Source organism: Drosophila bipectinata, chromosome 3R (genome assembly GCF_030179905.1).
Source record: "Drosophila bipectinata strain 14024-0381.07 chromosome 3R, DbipHiC1v2, whole genome shotgun sequence".
NCBI classification, from domain to species: Eukaryota; Metazoa; Arthropoda; class Insecta; order Diptera; family Drosophilidae; genus Drosophila; species Drosophila bipectinata.
This window is the reverse complement of record NC_091739.1, coordinates 9428892-9448444: the sequence shown is the minus strand read 5'-3', so window position 1 is coordinate 9448444 and position 19553 is coordinate 9428892. Positions and strand designations below refer to the sequence as shown.

The window sequence follows — 19553 nt, the reverse complement described above, 5'->3', positions numbered from 1 at the left end:
TGGAGCTTTATAAGCTTTTTCCACTTAGCAGAGGCACAAACCATAGCCCGGGAAAGTCCCGATTCGTGACAGGAGCGGCTTCGGTGGCACTCCATAATTTGATGAGCCCTACATGTTTTAATATTTTTTATGAAAATGGATAAAAAAATAGGGTAACTGGAGAATAATTAATGAAGCACACCAATTTCAATTATTTTTAAAATGTTTATCGATTTATTATTATCTCAAGTTCCAAAGAATAGATGGACAGTTTAAAAGTAGGGTTCTTTTTTCAGATCTTTGACTAGAAAGGCATCAATACCCAGTGGCACTCTGGCTAGAAGCGCGTGATCTTGTTGTTTTCGGGTGAGGGCGGCAGCGAGGACACCGAAGAACGAGAAGGACTCTGATGTGGGCGGGGAGGAGGGCGTTGTGGGTTTATGTTGGCGTTGGCCTGGCGGAGATTGGCAAAGAATTGCTGGCGCCTCGGCCCGCCGCCTCGCAGGGGCAACGTGGGGATCTCGCTGGGCGACTGATGATTGACCTCCTCCTGGGAACAGTGGCGCATGGCGGGATTCACACACTCGTAGACGCTCTGAATCAAAATTGAAAAGAAATTTAATTTATTTCAGGTCTTATTAGAAAGATAGTCCTACCTGTTCCGAGGAATACTGATTATTTTGGGCAAACGCCAGCGAGGTGAGCGAGGGCAGCGCCTGAGCTATATCCGACCGCTCGATGCCCCTTACGATGAGGAAAGTGCGGGGTATCAGGATACCCACCAGCACTGCCCATCCGGACGCCTGGAGTCCCAGGGGAATCGCAGCGTCTCGCCATTCGTCGCCAAAGAGGGACAGCACTATCCAGGCCACCCAGATGACCATGATGAGAACTGCTCCGATAACAATTAGGATTCCTTCGCGGTAGTTGCGCTGGGATCGGTAAATCGAGGGTATCAGGGCGCCGACGCAGCAGAGAAGCACAAAGTCGTAAGCCACGAGCCCCCACAACCACCTGCCGTAATAGATGTTCTCACAGGAAACCGCCTCCGAGGCCACGTGCATCACGACGAGAAGCTGCACCGACATGCCCACCTGGACAATCACGCTGAAGGCGCAAATTACCGCCTGGATATAGCCATTGACGTGGGACAGGAACCCTCCTTCGGAACCAATGGAAGCCAGCATTATGGCGCGACAGAGGAGCAGAGAGAAGACGAAGCAGTACACCAGGGTCATGATGAATACCCTCACCGCGCACAAGGTGTTCAAGGTCTGGGCATCCTCGAAGGTCACATGCGAGTTTCGCTGCTCGCCCACGTACTCGATCGAAAAGGGGACGAAGGAGCAGAAGACCAGGATCAGCGAGAGGAGCAGCAGGATCGAGGTGGCTGGGTTGCCTTCGAAGACATCCCCCAGGGAGATGCGCACCACTATGAAGACCAGGATGGCCAGCGTGGCTATCAGGCCGAGAATGGCGGCCGTCAGCCCAGTTGCCACCCAGGTGTCCATCTTGATGCGCCAAAACATCACCGACTCACCGTCGAACAGGAACGGATACCTGCGGTTGTCTCCGGCACTGTACTGGCAGTTGAAGACCTGGCCGAACTTTGTCTTCAGCTCCAGACTGGTGCCATTGTCCCGGTTGTAGTGATAGTAGGTGGTGACGTTGGTCACAAAATTCTGGGAGGCGATTTCGCGCAGCTCAGTCCGCGACTCGCCAGTGATCTTGCCCAGAGTTAGAACCTTCTTCTGGTACATCTGGAAGTTCATGGCGGTGCCCAGCTTGCGCATCGCCAGCAGGGCCAAGATCTCTGGAATCTCGTGCATCTGCCGGAACTCCGATGTCCGCCAGTCCTCGATGAAGTTCAGGAAGTTGAAGCAGCTCTCCAGTACGTACAACTGCTCATCCCGCTTGCAGTGCTTGGCCAGGGAGCCGCGGAGCCAGTTCATTAGGTCGATAATGGATCCGGCAAAGCTGAGCACCCGCGACGGCACTACGCTCTTCCCGATCAGCACCTCGTCCAGGGTGGTCGGTGAAGGATCCAGTTCCACGGTGGTTCCAAGGTCGATTTCATTCTCCATTAGGATAAAGGCTCGGTTCGGCAGTTCTACGGAGAATGATATAAAAAATTATACTGTTTAGAGTTATATCGAACTAATCTCACCCGCCAGAAACTCATCATCCGTTCGATCGGTGGGCACTGCGAATATGGTTCCGTTCTCCTTGAAGTGACTGGCCACCTTGTTGCCAAATAAGATGTAGACGTTCTCCTCGCTCTTGAAGTGCATCAGGCACATGTGCTCCTGGCGGGCAGCCTCCATGAAGTCATTATACATCTCTAGAGTTTCGGTGGCAATCTCCACGGAGGCGATTTTCTCTCCCCAGGGCATTTGATGCAATAGGTGGGCCACTTTTGGGAACAGATGAGCTCTGGTACCTGGTATAGGCCAGATGTTGTACTCAAGGTCCTTGATAACCGACTCCAGCTGTTTGTAGAGCTCAAAGTCCATGAATATGCCCATGGCATACGTGGTGCACTGCTGTAGGTACTGAACCTCCTGAAGAAGGATGTTTTCGGCCAGGCTGCTGTTCTCGACATGTATGGCGCGTGTTCCTTTAAAAATGATTTAGTATTTGTGATTAAAAATTTTTTAATGTTAATAATTTTATTTAATTTTGTTACCAATTTCAAAGTCTGCCATTATGATGTTGGCCTGATTGACTCGATTGATCACAAACAGGGCCGAAATGGGGTCCTTGGTCAGAACACTGAGCATGACATCGCCCTCTATGATCTGAACGAACTCCTCTTGTTTCCGGATTACTGTGCCCTCGTCCGCACTGTTTACGGACATCTGGAGACCGTTGAGACATATCTCGGGCACCAGACTGGCGGTGGGAGCACTGGATCCAGAACTGCCGCCACTTTCCTCCGTCGTGGAGGAAATAAGGGGGGCCAGTAGTCCGTCCGACGAGCTAGAACCTCCATCTTCGGTGGTGCTGGAGGCAGCTGTTGTGGGAGTTCTTGTGGTAATACTGCTGGGCTTAGCCTGTTGGCTTGTGGGCTGCGGCTTGGTAATGCGAAGGGGTACGGATTTCTTTGTGGGAGAAGTCACCTCCGCGCCATGGCAGAACAGTGTAAAAATGAGGCATAATAAAACTGAAAATGTTTAAATTAAAAATTAAGATATATATTGAGACTAAAACTCATTAAAATGTCGTAACTTGAGGAGAAAAATCATGAGAGCAGTGTCTACTTAAAAATGTAATTAATAGATATTAGGCATCCAAAAGTGGCCTTCATTGTTCGATTGTCTTTTATTCCATTGAATATCTTGTTGGCTTCGTTTACAAAGTACTTACCCAACTGTAATGGCTTTTTTGGACCGCACTGCCACGAACTCATGGCCCTTCTTCAGAAGCTTTATGGTTTTTCAATTTAATTTTTATTTTATCGTTCTTCAGAGTTCTTTTTTAATATTTAGGGATAATTAGCAGCATTTTATGAGCACTCTGGAAGAGAGAGAATATTGGAATTTGAGAATTGAACGCGACGGTTTCGGCGGCAAGTGCTTGTTGGACAGGGCTTTGAATCGTTATGCGAACTTCTGGACATTTTAATTTTAGCTTTTGCCATTTTTCCTTGCCACTTCAACCATTTTCCATTTGCCATTTGCCGCCTGCGTTGAGAGTGTTGCACTTTAATCGCATTAAAAATTGTCACACTAACACAGAGCCCGGCCAGAGCCAGAGACAAGAGACCAGAGTCTTTGGCGTGACACAGTTTCCTCTTTTGCATTTTTGCCTTGTATTGTCGACTCTTTGTGATTTTCCCTACGACTACTATCAGTGCAAAGTAATGCGGCGGAAAATATTTCTCTTTCTCATATTCTCTCACTCTAGATTCTAAAAGAAAAATCAATAGCATTATTTTAAGGCACACACAGTCTTTATAACATAGTTCCACAGATTCACGCACTCATCGCGGCACTGGGCCCTCTGGCGATCTAGGCCGTAATATGTTAGTTTTTGGTTTCAAGCACGGATTCACAGGCAAAATGCAAAAAAAAAAAAAATCAAAAAACTACAAACTGAATGCTTCAGTGATTTTAGGGTCAATTAAATGCTGTCGTTTTTATATTTGGTCAGTGAGGTACGCAACTCTCGGCGAACAATCAGTCTGATTTGTAAGCCCGTCTGTTAGCGGATGCACCATTGCAGTGCCCCAAGTTGCAATTATGTTCTATTGGTTTTTTATTCGGTTTGTTTTATTTTTTAGTTTTTCTCTTTTTTATTTATATGTGCTTTGGGACCCACCCTCGCAGCTCGAAACACGGAACACTGATGTGGCAAGGTTTTGCACCTGTTTTGGCTTTTGTTTTGACTAACTTGGCTTAGGCCGGCCACCCGATGGTTGTTATGGTTATTGGCTCAAACTGTCACTCGGTGTTGAGTGGTTTTGGCTTGCCCCATCGAGTGTACATTTTCCCATAATTATAAACCAACCAAATATGTACAGAGGGTAACGCAACGCAACCCCTAAGGGTTCAAATATTGGTCATTCCAATTAGCCGACTCACTAAGAAAAGTTTCGGGTTGCACCTTTAAGGGGGTGGCAGTTTGCAAACTCTTTGAAGAGCTCTAAGGATATGCCACGATGGCTTATACAATATGCACTTTGTCACTTGCAGTTTCAAAATATTTTCATTCAATTCGAGAGACATTTAATCTAAGGTCAGGCACACGGGCCTTGGGCTGTGACATTCGCAGAGCGCACATCCGGGTTGCCGAATCGGTTTTTTGCATAACACATTTTAATTAATGTCAACAGAGAAGGCAATCAAAATACAAATTCAGTCACTTTTTACAGCCACATTCGCCCTCCACACCCCTGGGAAAATCGACACAAGATAGCTTTTTATCAATATTTAAATTTTAAAACATCACTTTTTGGTAACAAATGGGCTGATATTTTTTCACAAATTTTGTATTCCGAGGTACAAAGCCGCAGTGTGTTGCCTCCGGGCCACGTTCGCGTCTCAACTGTTTGGCCAAAACACAGACACGGAAGAATTGACTGAGCCGCGACTGCTGTAAGCCCATAAAAATGCAGCTGCAGGTTGCCCCGGGGTCGGGCTTGTTGGGGGTGGCTAGGCCTCAGTTTCCACTCGACTCGCTAGTAGCCCTCACCTGCCCGGTTTTTGGTGTCAGCTCAGGTGGCTTGCTTTGCAGTCAATATAATATTCAGTTATTAGTGACACCAATGAGCATTACTTAGCTGGGATTGAACTTGTTGGGGGCAAATAGGTCAGTTTTTATGTATATGATTATGATATAAAGAAATAAACTACTTACCCTTTAAATATATTCCAGGAATTATTTGATTTCTTCAAGCTATTGTATTTACTTTTAATCTTAGTGTGAATTAAAAATAATAAGAATTTAGTGTGTTTAAAATACTTAAAAAATTTCAAAATAAAACTCGAATTTTTCTTTTTGGAATTGGATTCCGCAAAGATTTTACAATTTCTGATTTATTCTCAACTAAAACATCGTGTCTTTATGTTTCAAGTTCATCCCTTTAACGCGAATAGCTGCGTGTGCCGGACGTTAGGAAGGTCCTTGCTAATTTTTATAGAACCAGGTCCGAAGCCGAAATGAATTATTTTTGGTTTTACAATATCGATGGGATAATTTTGTGCATTCTAAACAAAGATTTGAACAGCAAATCGGGATAACGCAAACGCAGTTTGCATGTTCTTTAGTGATCTCGACTGCTTCTAGGGTATAATTCGTCCTGTGTGTCCGTCTCAAGGATTGTAGTATGTTTTTGTGTATGTTAAAGGATAAAAGCTTCATATTATAGTTGCTACAGTTGCGTCTCCATTATTGGCCGTCGCCGGCGCCCTCATTGACGGGTCTCCGGATCGACTTTTGTGGCGCCCGAGTGGTCACATCCCCAGCTCCGTACTTCATGCAGTCGTCGTCGTCGCTGCAGGACGATATTTCAGAGGAGAACTGGAACTCGTCCATTTCGGTATAGGTCTCATCCATGCTATCCACAGGGGTGTCGTTCTCGGCATCGTCTGCCTTCTTATCGACCTGGCAGTCGGCTAATTTTTGAACCAAAGTTTTGGCGGGAGTATCGCCGATTCCAGAATTGGACATCTTCTTGGGAACCATTATGTCATCCAGGTTTGGGAGAGCATCATTCATGACGTTGCCGCTAAGGTCTTTTAATTCCATCTGAGTGCAGAAGCGCTGGATGTGGCCCAGTACTTCGCGCATACATAGCTCCGAGGACTTGGCATTCAGGCTCTGCTCCGAGGAAGACTTGTGAGCATCAGGCATAGGAGATGGGGTCGTCAGCAATTGCTGCGCCTGATGGGACTTAGGGGTGCTGTGGAAGGGTCCAACCTTCAGGGCTTCCATCAAGTCTTTTTTGGTTACTCTGCTTGTGGTCGCTTTAGTGTTATTCTTACTCTTGGTGACCTTTCCCGTAGGATTCTTCATGACCTGGGACGTCTTGTAGCCCAGGTTCTTGGTGGCCGAGTCCGCGGCCGAAAGGTTCAGCTGCGAAGCGTTCACCATTTCCGGCGTTGGCTTGCCGGTCATCATGTATTGATGCTGATAGAACATCTTGTCATACTCGGATTTCATGCACAAGTATTTAAAGTGCCTCGAGTTCTCCTCTCCATAATAAATAACCTCTGAAATTTTATGATTTATGATAATTCTATAAGTAAACTATGAAACCTACTGCCGGTGACATGTTCTTGCAGTTTATCCAAGTTCTCGTTGGTCTGCTTGAGCTCCCCGAAGAAGCGATCGATCTTGTGGCCCAGATCACGGAAGCTTTTCACCATAGCATCAGAGATGGTGTTCTAGGTGGGGTAATAATAATAAATTTGTTATGAAAAAGATTATCCCATGAAAACTAATAGAGCCTTTACTAAAAGGAACGATAAGGATCCCCAGATTAAAATTTAAACTCAAGCACCTTAACATTTATACAGAAAGCTATGAAAGCTAAACTTGTAAGGTTATAATGATCAGAAATAATCAACTGAATTAGACCCAGATAACCCTTTTTATAGGTATAACAAAAACTAGACCAAAACATACCCCTACAGCCGTTTGAACGGTCTGGCGGATCAACTCGAAGAACTCCTCTGGATCGTCGTCCTTCTCGTCATCGTCATCGGCGGTACTCACGTGCACTTTGCTCGTGGGATTCGGCTGCCGCCCACGCGAGTGCTTCTGATGCGAGTTGTGGCTGTGGTGCGCTTGGTGGTGGTGGTGGTGGTGCTGATGCATCTGCTGTATCTGGTGTTGGGGCTGTAACTGATGCTTACTGTGGTGGGTCAACTGCTGCTGGTGGAGCTGATGCTGGGTCGGATGCGAGTGGGGCAAGATACCTGGTTGCATTTGATGGACATGGGAGTGCTGACGACGGTTATTGCACTGGTTCGGGGCTGCCGCCATAAGCTCCTTGTCCGAGAAGTCCATGTTATCCTCGATGCCAAAGGCGGCGCGTTGGGAGGTGGCTTTCCCGTGTCCATGCATGCGGTGGCTATCCTTTGGCTTGGCCAAGCTAAAGACACTGTTGTTCACCTTGTTCTCGGGTAACGTGAAGTGGGGCACCTTCGCCATCTGGGCGTGACGAGCACTGGCCTTATTGGCCATGGAGTTTCGCCTAGAGGACATGGCGTTGTAGGGCGACGGCTGGTGGTGGCCGTGACCGGGCATCATCTGGGATGTCGACGGCTGTGTTCCACTGTTCCTTAGGTTGGCCGCCGTCAGGGGTAGATTCGTGGTGATGTAGTAGTCGTTTTCGGTCACGAAACTACGCTGTGTGCGAGACTCCATCTGGCGGTTGCTCATCGTTCCATTCACCGCGGCCCCGGTCCCGGCACCACCGCCTCCCCCAGCACCACCCGCCATGGCTCGCTCGGCCCGCAAAGCGGCGGTCTTGGTCATTCCAATATGTGACACCACCATCGACTTGGCCGGGTGTATGGGATCCAACTTGGAGCCATACACCTCCTCGATCCCCTTGCGACGACTGGGGCGCACCATTTTCATCGGACCGCCGGCCGATCACGAAATCACGAAACAATTCTCGGGATACACTGGTCTTTCTTATCCAGTGCCTGTTCCAGTTCAGCCAGTTTCGATCGTTTCGTGTTCTACCAGAAAACGCAAATCAAAAAAAAAGTTTGAACTGTATTTTGAAAGTTTTTCACTAATATATATGTGCTTCGGGTGGTTTATCTTAAATGAGTAGAAAGGGTAGAAAATGTTGATAGGTGTTGTGCAAGGCCAACTTGAATTGAATTCTAAAATAGTGTTACCTTTGGTCTGTAGCATGTACAAATAAGATTAAAGGCCTGCTTTGCTGCTCATTTTTGTACTATTATTTTAGTAATAATAGCAGACTTTCTCAAAATTGATGGTCTTCTTTATAGGAAATTGAAGCCAAGGATAAACATTATTTGGTTTCTTAAATCTGCCTTAAAATAACATTAATATAACTTACAGGGCTTGCAAGTTACTCCTGAGCGGAAACCCAAACAAATGGCAACAAAGACAGAACTTTCCTCTAGAGATATTAAAGCCTATTGAACATCCATTTATCAAGTCGAATTTCACACCTCAAGTACCTGAGTTTCATTAGATGCCGTGCAGTGAGATGAGAAGACTTTCCCGAAAATTTGTTTACCTTTTGCCGCTCAACTAACCGCAAGTGGCAATGACGCAGACCAAAGGCCACAGACTGCGGTTCAATGTTTGCCAGCTTTGCCGGAAATATTTGTTTGATTTTATGCCAAATCAAATGCTAATGAGCTGCAGTTGATTGCGGCTGCTACTTATGCTCCGCCTGACCTGGGAAGTGCTTCAAAGCACGTCGACACCGCTCCCGAAAAATTATTACAAATATTTATCCGATTATTTACCTTTGAACCGTCCCCGGATGGAGGTCGGGGATGTGGGTGTCGAATGTATCATCCGAGGCGTATGATTCGACACGGACGACCACGCAGGATGAATCCTTAAGTACCCGACTTGCCGGCGCGGTGGCTTTAAGGCCTGAAGTCAGGAGTCCATGTCTGGCCTGCTGAAAATAGACCGCTCAGCCTCAGGTTACAGACACTCAAGACATAAAATAGAAATACGGCCTAGTGAAGAGGGGGCAAGGGCTTAATAAAGACTCGAATCGGATGGGCCCTTTAAAAATTGGGTCACCCGGAGACGGAGCCTTGAAACAGAAAACCCAGGGCATGACTAACTCCTTGCTTCATATCCGAATGTCCGCCCGTCCTCATTATGCAAATTGCGCATACGACGCGTGTGCCGGATGGCTGCGGGCCCCAGCATGAGGCATTATCCTATTTCTGCAAGCAGATAATTTTGCTGACAATCTGTTGCATGCGATAAGCCACAAACAAAGTTATTACGAACAAGATGCTATCCGTTTGGATAATTTTTAATTTAATGCCCGCCCCGATAGTTTACTCTAAATGACCTTATTTAAAATGCGTGAGAGCGGTCGTATGCATAGATACAAGCCATCCATGAATGCCGACGACAGACAGTGTCGCCGCCTGCAGCCTGCAGTTGACCGCAGTCCTGGCATGTCCTTCGAATGAGTTTCCTTGCGAATATCCATTATGTGGCAACCGTCGGAGGCCAGGCTTTATTTGCTGAGACTCCATGAAAGGCTGTCACAATGCTGAATGGCCCTGACGCTGGAGTTGGCATATCCCGATATATAGCCACACTTGTTTATAATCATCACTAACTAGTTGCTTCAATGAGACTCTTGATTTGTGGCTCTGACTGGCAAACGATCTGTCGAGTGTCGCCTCAGATTAGCTGCAAAATGCGAACTAAATTAGAAGAGCCGAGGGGGCCGTCTAAAACGTGAGCCACTCGGAATGAATATTAGTCATTAGCATTAGGCACAACCATAAATTTTGATGTGGCACTACACAAGCACTACACCAGCTTAAGGCCGAAACATTTCCAAGAAATTTATCACCCAAGAAAGTTTAGCCCGCGGCGCAGATAAATCAAATGAGTGCTGACCGCGTGTCATTCGCCAGCAAATTGTTGAGTATTTATAAGCCGCATAAAATCAGAAATGTTTCCGCTGGCGTTTGTTTTATTTTAATTGCGGACCCGACCAATTAAAAGCCAAGCAAGCATTGCAGCTACAGTTTTCAGACGCATAAATTCTTCAGCGCTGTCATCGGGTCTCTTCAAGACTGCCCACCCAAAATACGTCACTTTTCATTTTTCTATTCTGAGTTGGAATGAGGAATTTCACATTAAAATACCGGAAAGAGTAGAGCTCATTTAAGGAGTTATCTACACATATTTATGTTTAAAGCAAGTAAATAATTTAAGGCACTTTTATTTATTTTATTCAAGAGCTATTTATTGGCGATTATTTATTTTAAAACCAGACAAACATGACGAGAGACATCGCAGGCGAGAATTGCCTTGTGCTTTATGACAAAATGTTCACAATAAATAAATGATACAATAAAATAAATTGCCGCTACAGATATGAGACAAATAAATTTGCTTATTTATGCGATGCTGACAAAGTTTCCAACAAAATTTCTCGATTCTCGGGATTCGAATTGAGTTTCCGAACAGGCCTTTTCATAAATGCAGCTGCTGTCGCTTTGTTTTGTTTTCTGTTTTATTTTGTTTTAATAAAAATTGCTCTTACTCGACTTTGATTGTTGATGATTATTTTCGGCATTTTGATGGCTTTTTGTCATGAATTCTGAGCAGGGCATTTATGTATGTTTTTTGTGTCATTTTTTAAACACAAACAAGATCAGCAGCAGGGTTCTGGCTGGCTCTTTTGTTTTGGCTCACAGTCAGTGCAGAAAACTGAATGAAATGAAAAATAAAAGAAAATGGTATTTGGGTCAGCGCCATTTTTTACATCACTTCAGTTGAATCAATTAAAATCATAAATACGGGGAAGACAACTCAAAAAGCAATAAGCTTAAAAGGCATTTAAATTACTAACAAACTACAATTAAAAATATATACATCATATTTTACAATTAATTTTTAAGAACCCTACAAAAAAGTGTGATAAGAAAGCTCCTGGCCATAAAAATGTTGAGCAACCTTAAGCTTTTGCTTGCCGGCAGCAACATGTTGCTAGCTCGTACTAACAATAATTAATTGGCCAACTCGTTATAAATATTAACTGAACACTTGAGCCACACATCCGCAAGGCTTGGTCAAGTGCAATGGCAACAGCGACTGAACAACAAAGCGATACACAGCATGTTGACAACGTGTGTTGCACGTGAGGCAAACGAGTCCGGCAACATAAACAAAGAACAGCTGTTTTGGTTGAAAGGTTGTCGGCGAAAGAAGCCGGCTAAGCTTTGTGAAGTGAAATCAGGCTCGTGTGTCGGTTGCCGTCGTGTCGTCGGTGTTGGCCCACCAGAAGCAACGATAGCAGCAGCAACACCAGCAACACTGGCAGCAACAGCAGCCCAAACAGGAAAATCCGCACGACGATGCCACACAGAAATTCAGTTCAATGCGAAATTTTGTATGAACCAGACGCGAAATATTTAAACGCTGCGTGGCCAAAAGAATTTTTGTTGGCAAGTGCGTAAATGTTGGCAAAAGCCAACGCGTACCAGAGTTAAGTGCGGGTGTAAGAACTGTGACTGGGAATAGGACAACAACCAATAATGGCATTACATTAACAAGTCGTGGCCCAAAAAGGTTGCAATCAAATTACGTCAATTCGGAAAAAAGTGTAATCAATTTGGCGACTCAATTAGGCAGCAGACTGCCCAGCCATCGCGTGTGCATCTTCCAGATACTCGCCAGACAAGATACAAGCCTGCGGATCGCGTTTGCATGACGAGGCTCATCGCAGCTAACGCCTCGAGTGAAATTTGTTGCACAAATCGGTGTGCAAATTGCAGTTGTCCCGGATTGCTGGCCAATTGGCAGCGGGCTTGTTTAACACATTTTTTTTAACACCGAACTCAATTTCAATTTGAATTCAAACTGTAATTTCAATTTCGATTTCCACTCGAAGTGCACAATATTCAATTGGAATTGCAATTGCAATTCATGTCGCAGCTAGTAGCTTGAGTGAGTATCGCGATACGATTGCGCAATTGCTAAGCGCCATGCCTTGGACTATACGGCTATGTGTCTCCCTCTTAGCTCTAAGTATCTATTCAATTTATATATTTGTTCGCATTTAGTTGACAGTGATTAATCTTAACATTTGAATGTGAAATCACGCCGGCCATTGCAAAGGCTTAGCTTGGCAATTAATTTACTTTTTTGGATTTCCAAATTGTGCATGTTACACATACGATTTTGCCAAGTTTAAAGTGTCAACTAATTGTTAGTAATTCCAGAAACAAAAGAATGGTACAAAATTTAATTAAAATTTAGTTTGTCACTTGTCTGCTGGTAGAGGCTTTATTAAATTCAAAAATGCCAAGGCAACTGTGTTATTAAACTACTTTGTTAGAAATATAATATCAAGACTAGTATCATAGGTAACTTTACAAAATATTTCACCAGTATTTTGACCCATTTAAATAGCCAACGAAAGTGTGTGCAGCTGTGCAAATAAATGTTCTCCGAGTGGTACAAACCACAGCCATACCTCAGACCGATGTGCATGAACAAGCCAACACAAAGTCCCAATAGCTTGACTGGAAATTAAATTTAGTTGGAATATATATAGTATATACCGTCTATAGTTGACAATTTGTTTCAAAGTGTCGGCTACACTGACCAATTCTCTGGGGGAAGACGGCCCAAACCACAGCATCTCTTGGCTGGATCCAGAACAGAGAACAGCGGCTTCAATGGTGTTTGCCAATTAATAGCGAAATTGAGGCAAGATAAAGTTGAACAAGTGTACTTCTCGAAGAAGTAAAACTTGAGTCTTCGCCAGCCTCATTTGTTGTCCTTGGCGTTTGCGGAAGTTGCCAAAATAGCGGGCACGGGCGAGGCACACAGAATGTCAAGTAAATAGAAAAACTTTTCAACTCGGTCGGAAAGTGAAAAAAGGCAAACTGCGAGGAGATGAATGTCAGAGGAAAGTCAGTTATGAGCAGGCACCCACCCACTCAACCGACTGAACCCACTCACCCCACTAAGGGACAACTCTATTCCCAACTCGGAGTCAATCTCCCCACGACCGCAACTCATGTATCTTTGTGCGGGATGTGGGTCAGCAGTGTTGATTGTGATTGATCTGCGTTTAATGCCATTTTGTTGTTAGACGGAAGCGTAAAAATGGTCAGCTCGGAGCGATGATGTGGCACAAATCTCTGCCAGAGGGTCCTCGGGGGCTGGGTTAGCTGCCATCCGATACACTCCCATCTGCACATGCTCGACATATTTATGAAGTTGTTGACTGGTGGTCGGCCGTGCCAGCAATCCCGGCTGACATGCAATCCGGCCAACATATGCCGGGGTCTCCTTTCTCCCTCTCCTCGCATTTTCACGAGCTTGTAACTTTGGGGTCCAGCTAATCATGTCCTTGTTATTGGGTCAGAAAAATGCGCATAAATATCGCAGGAAGTAGAGGCAAACTTGGCCAAGTTTTGATTCTGGCCTGGAAATATAAAGGTCCTTCACATAGAAGTTCACCTCTGCAGCTGGTACCCGACTTGGCAACTTCTCTTGGAAGGCTGATGTGTGAATTGAACTGGAAATCCCTTTCAGCTTCTATAAGATCATATTCACTTACTCCCCAACCCATTTTACGTCAAAAACATCAGGCAATCCTGGAGTAAGGATCCCAGCTCGACAGCCCTCCCAGATGTATGCAATGGAAGTGCCAGCCATATCACGTTTGAGTGCTATTTGCCAAGCACCACCCCGCCACTCCTCGTTCAGAGTTCTTCAAATACTAGAGCATACATATTTGCACAGAGATACGTGCGTGTAAAATTGCAAATCGCATTTGTAGCTTTGGTTTCGAAAGCTCCCGATGATTTCAATTTCCAATGGCTGGCACTTTTGATGCATTGATTATGTTATTCCCTCTGTTGTCTATTTGCTTAGAAGCTGCTTATGCCGGCTCCTGGTCGTGCATGGTATCTTTAAACTTCAGAATGGTACAATAGCGAATACCCATTCTCATACCCATCCGTCACGTTCTTATCGAGGGCATACTCCCCTTTATAGAAGTGCATGGCTAATCGCAACTTTACGTGTGTCACGGCCATAAAAAGAGGACAAAAACAGAACCAAAATCCTAAACTCCGCCATTGATTAGGAGACTTCTCGGGGTTACTACAGTCTACAAATTTTACATGCCATTGATTCGACAGTTCGGCCCGAGTTGGGATGGGCCCGAGTGGGGCTGGGCCAGCAATAACAGGAAGTTGTCTATTATACACCCACGACTCTGCCCAAAAAAAAAGATACAGATTGCAATAAAGATACCCAGACAGACCGTCTTCAGGCTGTCTATCACTCCTCCCCCGTCCAGAGTTTTCCCATTTCCCCAAAGTCTATTTTTTGTATGCTGCACTGGTGCCGGTGGCGGTGCCATTGCCGGAAACTTCTACCCAAAAGTTTATCATCTTCAGCTGAATGTGCCTCTGATTTGTTGCCACTCCAATATGCCTAATTGAATCTTCGAGTTGCTTCTTTTCGTTGTTCTCCTCCCGTTGTAAATAAATGTATCTAATTTATTTGTTCAAGTTAAATCGTTTGAGAAATTGGGTCACAATGCTCCTGCTCGGCTTGATAGGCAGCGTGATTTACATTCTTTTAAGGATATCGCATTTTGCAATAAAAACTCTGACAATTTTTGTACAATGTTTTTGCAGCATGTCCCTGAAAATGGCTAATTGCTTTGCAACAATAGGCCACATTGAAATGCAAATTAGACAAAAAATATCTTACAAATAAAAGAGAACTACAGCCTTGTTAAAATCATTAAAAAAATTAAAGTTGAAATATTCAAAACAAAATGAGGATTTAATCATGTATACTAGAAACAATTTGCACAATTCGCATCCAGTTTGTTATTACTGCCATTGTTTGTCAACTTAATGTACCCAAGCCTCGACTCAGGGGAGATGGCTTCTTCAAGGAGCAGAAAAATCAGATTTATTGTGGCAAGGTCCTCAGCAATAAATGGCAAAAAAGCAGGCAAACAAGCAAGCAAATGTCTTAAAAAATAAGGCACAAAAAGTTTCAAAACACACAATGAAGACCGCCGCAAATGTGTGGCTGCTGTGCCAGCTGTCAATGATTTGTTTCAACAATTTCGCCTGCCGAATGTCTCGTTAAACGCACATAAATATTGTGATTACCTATAATGTGCTGACTGCCTGCCACTCTGTCTGTCTGACTGCCGCTGCCTTCCTCAGCCTATGTGTCTGGCTGTCTGCCGCAGGAACTCTTCTTATTTTTTTGCTGCGCTTGCCACATTTTTAATGATGTGTCGGAGCTGTCCCCACCCAACACTCGACTGGAAAAGGCTTTAACACAACAATTTACTTTTAATACGGCTGCTCTCGGCACTCTCGTCGCTTAATTATCGAGCTCACTGGAGGCCAATAATCGTCGCTGACATTTTAACGGCGGATTTCATACGTTTTATTGGCCATGCAGTTATGCATAAATCGCTGCTACTGACATTTCAATAATTTTAAACTGTTATTACTTTGCCATTTATAATCTGGGCGTCGTATTAAGCAGAAGAGCGATTCCGAACATGTGCCGTCCGGGCGTATGAGTAATATTCCTGTTTTACGCCGGCTTAAGAATAAAACGGAAAAGGATTAATCTGATAATTGAATTTTTACAAATTTAATTTAAAGTCTTTTCCAGCCATTGTTCACACTTGTATAAAGTATATGTCTAGTTAAAACTAAACCCAAAAGTCCAATTTGCAATTATAATGGCCAAGACCATATATTAGGCAAACAGGCTCTATCCCGCACATTTTCCCAGCTTTATTTGCCCACCAGAGCCAGAGTCAGCAGAATTCAAGTTTAAATGTCACATAAATCTCACCACCGGCCAGATAGGACATGGTGGAATTTATCTAAGCCCCATTATCGGTGCCAGCAACTGTCTAATTAGCCTGGCCAAAAGGGGAGGGGTGATGGGCGATAAGGCCAGACCATGTAAACAGGTTGAGTATCTGTTGAGTTCCATCTACATTAAGCAAAAAAAAAAAAAACACCAGCCGGCCATAAAGATGGGTGCTTTCCAAAGTGAGTGTGTCAACACCAAAAATGAAGTGCAGCCCACGCTTCGTGTCATATATAATAACCATTAGATAAAGCCCAAAAATATTCTACCAGATAATTTTGGCAACATTTTCAGAATCAATAGGCTACATAACCTAATTAGCAAATGTAATCCATCCACCGGCTATCATCGGATATATATAGTTTCTATTGAAAACTTTCCATCATCACTCTGACACTTGTGTAATTTATAGTGTTATTTATTCTGGAACACGTCCTCCTGATTCCTGACAAAGTATCTTCCTCGCTCTGACAAAATTGAAATCGAGAGCAAATAAACTTTTATGCAACTTATTCAAATGCAAAAGTTTCCACTGGGATGGACAGGATTGGGTGGCAACTGGATGGTCTGAGTGAGACTGCAGTTTTGTTACTGAAAGGATTTTACTTGAATGCGTAAGCTACAATCCTGACGCTAATCGATGGAAAAGATTGACACCAAAGTGACTTATGAATAATGAGTGAATGGGGGTGCCTCTTGAAAGTATTTCAGAGTGAGTCACTGCAAACTTTTGAAACAATACCCACCCAAAGTTGGCTACTTGGGTATTCTTTTTATTGCATTAATTTTTTTTTAGCAAAACAAAAGTTATTTCAAAGCTGTCCAACTTTGCTGAACTGTCTCCTTCAATCATTTATAGAACAGAAAAATACTCTTTATTACCAGCCCACCAGATAACTTTGAATAATATCATGTTGGCAAAGACATATAGTACTAACAATAAGGCACACAAGTGCATAGAAATGTCGTCTGCAAACTTAAAAGAGAACATTTTTGAGGGTACTTAAGACAAACATTGCAAAAGTCATGCACGTTTGTCGCTCAATTGTATTTACATCTGGTTGATTGTGTCTAAGGACAAAGTGCTGCAATCAGAGGTTAGACACCTGACCTCTTATGCAAAGCTCACAGGTGAGAGGGCCTAAGAAGAAACGCCACATGAAAGGAGTAAGCAGCATTTCCAGTCATCGTCGCGAACGTGCCGAGCATTAGAAATGCGATTTTCGAGACCAAAAAGTCGTCGCAATTATGCGGCATTCTGGGCCGGGTTGCTTCTACGGTTCCATGGCTCTAAGGCTGTAATGCTCAAAGACTCTCCTAACACCACGAGGTGATGGCTCTAATGAGAGCCTGGATTTCTGTTAGCTGATTGCCGAAAATGGCATTTGCAGCATCTTGTCGTGCGGCGATTGTTTTGGCGGTCTGCGGCCAGGTCGGGGGCGGTGCTTATTGATTTTGTTCAGGCAGAAGGGAATCGAGACAAATTATTTTACACCTGAGCGATTTGCGATATGTCTGCGACCTACCCGCCTCGCCCACCCAACCTGTGATTGACAGCATTTCCAGAAATCCCCAAAACGAAAACAAAACAGACACTGAGGGAATTTTTAACGCGAGATTATAATCTACTTTTGAATTGGGGTTTATATTTATAAAGAAGTTTATTATACTTTAATATAAATATTTAATAAATAACCGATGGTTTAAATGATAAAACTAAATGTTAAAAATAATTAAATAGAAAGTAGACGTCATTAATTCGACGTAGGACGCATGTACGAATTTAAAAACTACAAGGTTGGGTTTATACTTTTATCTCAAACACCAAAATCTTAAAATTAAGTTTAAATTTAAGCAACTGTTATATTTTACAGTGCAGCTAAAAAACGCGCCGAATCTTCGAGTTAGACGCCTTCTGATTTCCAAAATCAGTCGTTCGGTGAAATTAAAATGCCTGTTTTGTCTCGCGCCTCTCGGGGCGCTCCTATAATTACAGGGGCCTGCCCGGTGGCCCACGTGTGGCAGCTGATTGAAATCGGCCGTTGCATGAAGGTGTCAATCTCTTATTCACTGTGCCACAAAAAATTGGCAAAAAAAATTATTCCAGAGAGTCCGACCCGCCTGTTGACTTGTCTGCTACTGACTATTTGCTCATCTGGCCCCGTGCCCACTTTGATTTCGTTTCGTGAATTTCCAATTTTCAGTCGAACCAGTCAGCTGCGTTGCAAGTTTTATTTACGCTGGAATATAATTGCTTTTCATAGGCTCTGTGCTCTCCGACTTTTCGACACTTCCTGGCCGCAGCACTTGTTACATTATTCAGCTTTTAATTAAATACTCTTGGCTTTGGCGCGTGACTTTAATTGTTTGCCCAGGCCCTAGCCCAGATACAGATACACGAGCCCACACAAGAGTGACAGATTTCCAGCGGCTGGTTCGTTGACCAGGCCAAAGGACTGAGGGGCCACCGGGGGGAGGGGCAACCCGCTGACAGCTTCAGCAGTATTTTGATTAATTAACGAGCAACGTGCTTTGGGGCCTCTAGGCATCGGAGAAGCATCTGAGCTGCAGGCCTCGTTCTACGTACGCACTCTTGCAAAATGAGTCTGTAAGAGAAGTCGTACCTTTTGGAGAAGCTTTTGGTTTTTTCTTGATATAAGGCCTACTTATCTACTTTTAATTATTATTTAATTCTTAATTGTACTTATGTACAACCAACTAAGCACATATAATTCACAAATTTTTTGAATAAAACATTACTTATATGGGTATATAGTGAAGACTCGTCAGCACTACCGAAGATTCCGAACTCCCAGTGGAGCTGTTGTTGTGGCATTTTCTATTTTCTGCATTTGCGACTAATTAAGTCAAGTTCAAAATTCTACTTAACTCGCAACGCGTGGCACCCGCAACTGCTGAGAGGGTGTGTGGCACACTGTGTGCTGCATAATTTATACGCCCCGCTCACGCTTATGGCTCACTCTTGATGGCCAAGTGTCGATGTATGTGTGTGTCTGACGGATGACGAGAGCAAGGATGTGGCGGCAAGGGCCCGTGGCAGTTGGCTTTCATTAGCACTAACTAGAAGCGTAAGAGGCCATCAGCTGATAGCTAACTAAGTGATTTAACTGTGTGAATATTTCAGGACATTGAAGGCTTTGAGGTTAGTCCTTTGTATCCCATCCCATGCTAGACAGGTGGAATCTACAGCCCTTTGCTGAACGAAATGAAAATTTATTATTACTCTCACAATTCATTCGCCCTGAGAAACAATTACCTGCAGTGCATACCTTGAATACGCATAAATAATAATAATTTCCCAGCGGTCTTCCGTTCGTTTCCACCCCCACCGCCCTTCACTGGGCTAATTAACACCCTCCATCCACTTGGCGATTACTTTTCCGCCAGCATCAGCAGGTTTTGGGGGCAGGAGCTGAAGGCGGCATAATTTATTTATAATTGACTTAATAGACTCAACCATCCCTGTGTTCCGC

The 19553-nt window shown here is 44.1% G+C and overlaps 3 protein-coding genes across 6 annotated transcripts in view; 1 reads left to right on the top strand and 2 right to left on the bottom strand.

The window, feature by feature from the left end:
- Window positions 1–213: 213 nt before the first annotated feature.
- On the bottom strand, window positions 214–5415 carry boss (bride of sevenless). Of its 4 annotated transcripts, XM_017246802.3 has the most exons (7): window positions 5338–5415; window positions 4930–5271; window positions 3346–3495; window positions 2666–3142; window positions 2147–2596; window positions 636–2089; window positions 214–574 (listed from the first exon to the last, which is right to left on the bottom strand). In XM_017246802.3, the coding sequence occupies exons 3-7, from the start codon at window positions 3386–3388 to the stop codon at window positions 317–319; spliced, it is 2682 nt and encodes an 893-aa protein (XP_017102291.2). In that variant the 5' UTR covers window positions 3389–3495; window positions 4930–5271; window positions 5338–5415; the 3' UTR covers window positions 214–316. The 4 variants fall into 4 exon arrangements, with proteins under 4 accessions (XP_017102291.2, XP_017102292.2, XP_017102295.2 ...); XM_017246803.3 differs by lacking the exons at window positions 4930–5271; window positions 5338–5415 and adding an exon at window positions 4300–4358; XM_017246806.3 differs by lacking the exons at window positions 4930–5271; window positions 5338–5415 and adding an exon at window positions 3928–4000.
- A 54-nt stretch (window positions 5416–5469) lies between these two features.
- Window positions 5470–8293, bottom strand: LOC108128569 (myb-like protein Q). The gene is made up of 3 exons (XM_017246246.3): window positions 7108–8293; window positions 6743–6866; window positions 5470–6692 (listed from the first exon to the last, which is right to left on the bottom strand). The coding sequence occupies exons 1-3, from the start codon at window positions 8065–8067 to the stop codon at window positions 5869–5871; spliced, it is 1908 nt and encodes a 635-aa protein (XP_017101735.2). The 5' UTR covers window positions 8068–8293; the 3' UTR covers window positions 5470–5868.
- A 3277-nt stretch (window positions 8294–11570) lies between these two features.
- Window positions 11571–19553, top strand: part of CCAP-R (Crustacean cardioactive peptide receptor) — a 30842-nt gene continuing 22859 nt past the window's right edge. Inside the window, exon 1 of the mRNA XM_070281411.1 lies at window positions 11571–12129. The gene's annotated coding sequence lies outside the window, so the exon portion shown is untranslated. The remainder of the gene's footprint in view (window positions 12130–19553) is intronic.

Excerpts from the sequence above, each read along its gene's own strand:
- boss (XM_017246802.3), bottom strand. The coding sequence starts at position 3,388 with ATGAGTTCGTGGCAGTGCGGTCCAAAAAAGCCATTACAGTTGG. Across the intron at positions 2,597-2,665 it reads AATGGCAGACTTTGAAATTG|GAACACGCGCCATACATGTC; the intron begins GTAACAAAATTA and ends TCATTTTTAAAG. Across the intron at positions 575-635 it reads ATCAGTATTCCTCGGAACAG|AGCGTCTACGAGTGTGTGAA; the intron begins GTAGGACTATCT and ends ATTTTGATTCAG.
- LOC108128569 (XM_017246246.3), bottom strand. The coding sequence starts at position 8,067 with ATGAAAATGGTGCGCCCCAGTCGTCGCAAGGGGATCGAGGAGGTGTAT. Across the intron at positions 6,867-7,107 it reads CCGTTCAAACGGCTGTAGGG|AACACCATCTCTGATGCTAT; the intron begins GTATGTTTTGGT and ends TACCCCACCTAG. Across the intron at positions 6,693-6,742 it reads GCAAGAACATGTCACCGGCA|AGGTTATTTATTATGGAGAG; the intron begins GTAGGTTTCATA and ends ATAAAATTTCAG.